At 41.1% G+C, this 4,185-nt stretch overlaps 1 protein-coding gene across 3 annotated transcripts in view; it reads left to right on the top strand.

Annotated features, from left to right (window-relative positions):
• ccser1 (coiled-coil serine-rich protein 1) overlaps positions 1–3,817 on the top strand; it is a 158,525-nt gene extending 154,708 nt beyond the window's left edge. For all 3 annotated transcript variants that reach the window (XM_008336317.3, XM_008336318.3, XM_017043139.2), the window contains one exon: positions 1,661–3,817. In XM_008336317.3, coding sequence (XP_008334539.1) covers positions 1,661–2,455 — 795 coding nt within the window. In that variant the 3' untranslated portion in view covers positions 2,456–3,817. The remainder of the gene's footprint in view (positions 1–1,660) is intronic.
• The last annotated feature ends 368 nt before the right edge of the window (positions 3,818–4,185 follow it).

Here is a 4,185-nt window from a genome sequence, read left to right as displayed (position 1 = left end):
TTTTTCTTCATCACAAAGGGGGGGTTGAACCGCTATTTGTCTGATCCGTCGCCTAGGACCTGTTTGCCTTGGGAGACCCTACCAGGGGCGTTAAGCCCCCGACAACATAGCTCCTAGGTTCATTCGGATACTCAAACCCCTCCACCACGTTAAGGTTGCGATTCAAGGAGAGGGGAGTTTAGATCATTCTCCAAATATCACCCAATTAAGCATCTATACTGAAGACACACAACAAGATTGATGCTTCCTCTCTCTCTCTCTTTCTCTCTGTCCTTCTTGACGCATACATTTTTTTTCGTGAAAACAGAAGCTGCTATTTGCTTCTTATATACTTTGATTGTTTTCTCTTTTTACCAGGCTAATTGAAAGGCTTTTGATTTTATCAAATAAGGATTTTTTTTGTGATGTCAGAGTTTGAATGCAAATCTTTTATTGGTCTTACTTAAGATTTAATCATGATTCATTAACATTTGTAAGTATGGCAGAAATAAAATTCTCTATGTAGCTGTAGGTCCATAACAACAAATAGTAGCAGGAAGATGATGGTGTTTCACACCTTTTTTATATTTGTGATTTGTCCAAATGTCAAAAATGTCAAAAATATTTTTGCTAAAGTATAACTAAGACATGATGTATTTACAGTGGTATGGAAAAGTTTGGGCACCCCTGATCATTTTCAAGATTTTCCTTTATGTATCATTGTTTGTTTGGAACAGCAATTTCAATTAAATATATAACATAGCAAACAAACACAGTGATATTTAAGAAGTGAAATGAAGTTTATAGGATTTACAGAAAGTATGCAATAATTACTTAAACAAAAATAGGCAGGTGCATAAATTTGGGCACCCTAACAAAAATATTACATCAATATTTAATAGATCCTCCTTTTGCAGAAATAACAGCCTCGAAATGCTTCCTATAGCTTCCAATGAGGGTCTGGATTCTGGTTGAAGGTATTTTTGACCATTCTTCTTTACAAAATATCTTCAGTTCAGCCAGATTTTCAATGATATTGGAGAGAGAGATGATCGGTGTGGCCAAACTTTTTCATACCACTGTAAGTTGATACTGGAACATTATCGTTAGGTGGCTTGTAGGAAACACCTAGAGTTGCTTTCAAAGCTTGGTTGGATGCCAGCCAGGCATCTGAACTGAAGCTGAAGTTTCACAAATACATGGGCTACAGTTGAATTTGAGCTTAAGCAAAAAAAAAAAAAAAATCATCATTCTGGAATAGAAAAACTACAAAGAGTTGCAAGTTGCCTTTTATTCGACTACTTCTCATGAAACGCCCCTGGATGATTGAGAGTCTACATCAGCAAAGCCAAACATATGGCCCATGGGCCAAAAACTGGGCTACAAAGGGGTTCAATCCGTTTTTGAAACAAGCATCTTTGAAAGTCCACTTCATGTTCATGATGTTTTGTAAAATGAAATCTTTGCATGAAAACTTACATAAAAATGTTATGTTTGTAATGGTCTGGCCCACTTGATATCTAATTAGGCGGTATGTGGGCCCTGGACCAAATGAGTTTGACACCCCTGTTTAAATGGAGTTTAAATTGACTTTGCCTTCTGTGGATGAAAGTTGAGAAAGATAAAAAGCCTCTCAAACAACTGTCTAAATCTGTCTTTTTCCCTCTATCTTCTGTCACAGACCAGTCATCCAGGCAGGTGGTCAGGTCTAGGCAGCAGCAGCAGTTTACCTCTAAGGGCCCGACGAGCAACGCGGGCTGTGGGATTATCAGTCACAGGGGACCCCTGTAACCAGCGTCACTCCATTCACTATTTATCTCTGCAAGGTCAGCCCACTTCCTCTGATAGAAATACTGCCAGGGAAGAGGGCCACTGCCTGGGCGTCCTGGCACAGACCTCACCCCAAAACCCACCTACACCTCTGGCTCCAAACTCCTTTGCTAATTCTGCTGCTTCAGCCATGTCTACACCCAACACTACAGCCTCCACTCAAGTGTCCTGTTCCTCAGTCCTAAGTCCAAATCAATGCTCCAACTCAGCTGCTAACTCTGCTGCTATTCCATCCCTACAGCAGGAAGAGGGGGTGTCCTCTTCCTGTGAGTCCTTGACATCAGGCAGAGGTGGATGGAGTTTATTAGGTGGAACAAGGAGAGCAGGTGGAGAGCACCATCACCGCAACCATATCCCTCGTACAATTGGTGCGAGTGCGTCGTCGAGCGTCCACAGTCTGGCCAGCAGGGGCAGTCCTTCTTTAAGCATCTCATTGTCCAACCAGGCCTCTCCTCCACCCCCTACGTCCTCCTCAGCATCCTCATCTTCCTCCTTCTTCTCCTCCACATCTGCAGCATTTGCAAGTCGTTTGGGACAGCCCCCTCGTGGTCCTCTGTCTCTGCATAGCTACAGTCGTAAAAATGTCTTCCTGCAACATTCTCTGCACACTGCCGAACTGCAGGCTCTGACGCAGAGAGACAGTTGAGGCCACTTACAGCCATATCGATGACGCCAGAGACAAAATGTATGACTTGATTTAAGAAAAGAAGAAAGTGCTGCTGCTCCCTCTGTGCACGCTGCTTAGTCTCTCACTCTCCCTTAACCATAAACCACATGTGCTTAACGTCCCACTTGTTTCACCTCACAATGAAAACCAACCATTTGTTCAGTGACACACATACATACACACACACACACACAGACACACACACACATTGTGTCTGTGAGCATGTAAAAGGCATTCGCCTGTCTATCAGAACTCCCACATTGTGTCATGCTGACAATTTAGATGTGTTTACGCCCACAGACACAAAAGTGCACACTGACTCACAACCTCTTATCCAAACACACACACACATACACCCCCTCTAACACACACATGCTGTCTGTTTCAGACAGCGACGTCTTCAGTAAAGACCCAAATGTTTCTGCGTCTCCATCTTATCAAAGGACAGGAATTTAAACCTTTACAAAGTCATGGGTATGTGTGTGTATGTTGGAATGTATGCGTTTGCTTTTTTTATAATCATTATTTTCATCTAATGTCATTTTTATTAATGAAAACTTTGGCACAAAGACACAGATACACACGTGTTGCCAAAACTCCAGACACAGTCACATTGTCTCGCGTCAACCTCAAGCAAGAAGAACAGACAACAGGTTTTTCACGTTTAAAATATTATTCATGCATGCTTTTTAAACTTTAACAAAAATACAGAAGGTCCAGTTGTGCTGCACAAATGGCGGAATCAGCGTCTTTCAATAACGTTAGATTATACTCCTCAAAAAAAGAAAGTCTGCTCAGATATAAAGAAAACACCTCTCCATCCTTCCCCCAAAACAAAGAGATTACTCACTCCCTGAGCACAACACTGGACAGCTATTTTATATGCAGTATAATCTCCATTATTTACACTCAATAATCTGTGCCTGCAATGTTAGATTAGTATAGTACAAGAGTTTTATTCTAAACCAAGATACCATCACCCTGCACGCTTAGCAAACAGGAACAGAGGACGATGACATTTAACTGAACAATTCTGGAATTGGCACAATTGGTGTGTGTGTGTGTGCGTCTGTGTGTAGGAGTTTTATCAGGTTTTAGATTGAAGCTCTTCAGATCTTCTGTAGGGCTGGGTATTGAACAGGTATTCACTCTGGTGCTTTGCTGAATGTCAATAACCATTTTTAGAAATACAAAGAGGGAAAAATAAATACTTCAGTTGAAGCCTAACAGCTGCCTTTTTTATTTTATTATAGGAATCAGCGTAAACGCCATTGAGTGAAGAAAAATAGCTGATTGTTGTTTACTTGATCAAATAAGGAGAGAACCCCCCCACCCCCCTCCCCACCCGGATAAAGCACCAGCCAGGTCTCACCTGTGTTAGTTGTCTTTTACAACTGACCTAATGAGACAAAGTTTGGTATATATACATAAAAAAAAACTAAAGCTAGCCTTTTTCTTGACAGTTGGACACCTTTGTTTTAGGACTGTTTACATAGGTTATTACGGCTGTGACCTGCTTTGTTGAGCGTTATTTATACCGTGGCAACCAACAGTGAGAAAAATCCACCTTTTGTATCTGTGAAAACAAAAGGTGTGTAAAACACAATCCAGAAAATTCTACTCATTCTACTGCAGTTAAATATTTAAAAACTGAACAGCAGGCTGATTCTGACAGAAACTTCTCTTTGGTCTGGGTTCTATAGTAGAAG

This window comes from Cynoglossus semilaevis, chromosome Z (genome assembly GCF_000523025.1).
Source record: "Cynoglossus semilaevis isolate Cse_v1.0 chromosome Z, Cse_v1.0, whole genome shotgun sequence".
NCBI classification, from domain to species: Eukaryota; Metazoa; Chordata; class Actinopteri; order Pleuronectiformes; family Cynoglossidae; genus Cynoglossus; species Cynoglossus semilaevis.
Note: the sequence above shows the minus strand (reverse complement) of the source record. Positions and strands in the feature narration are given on the sequence as shown.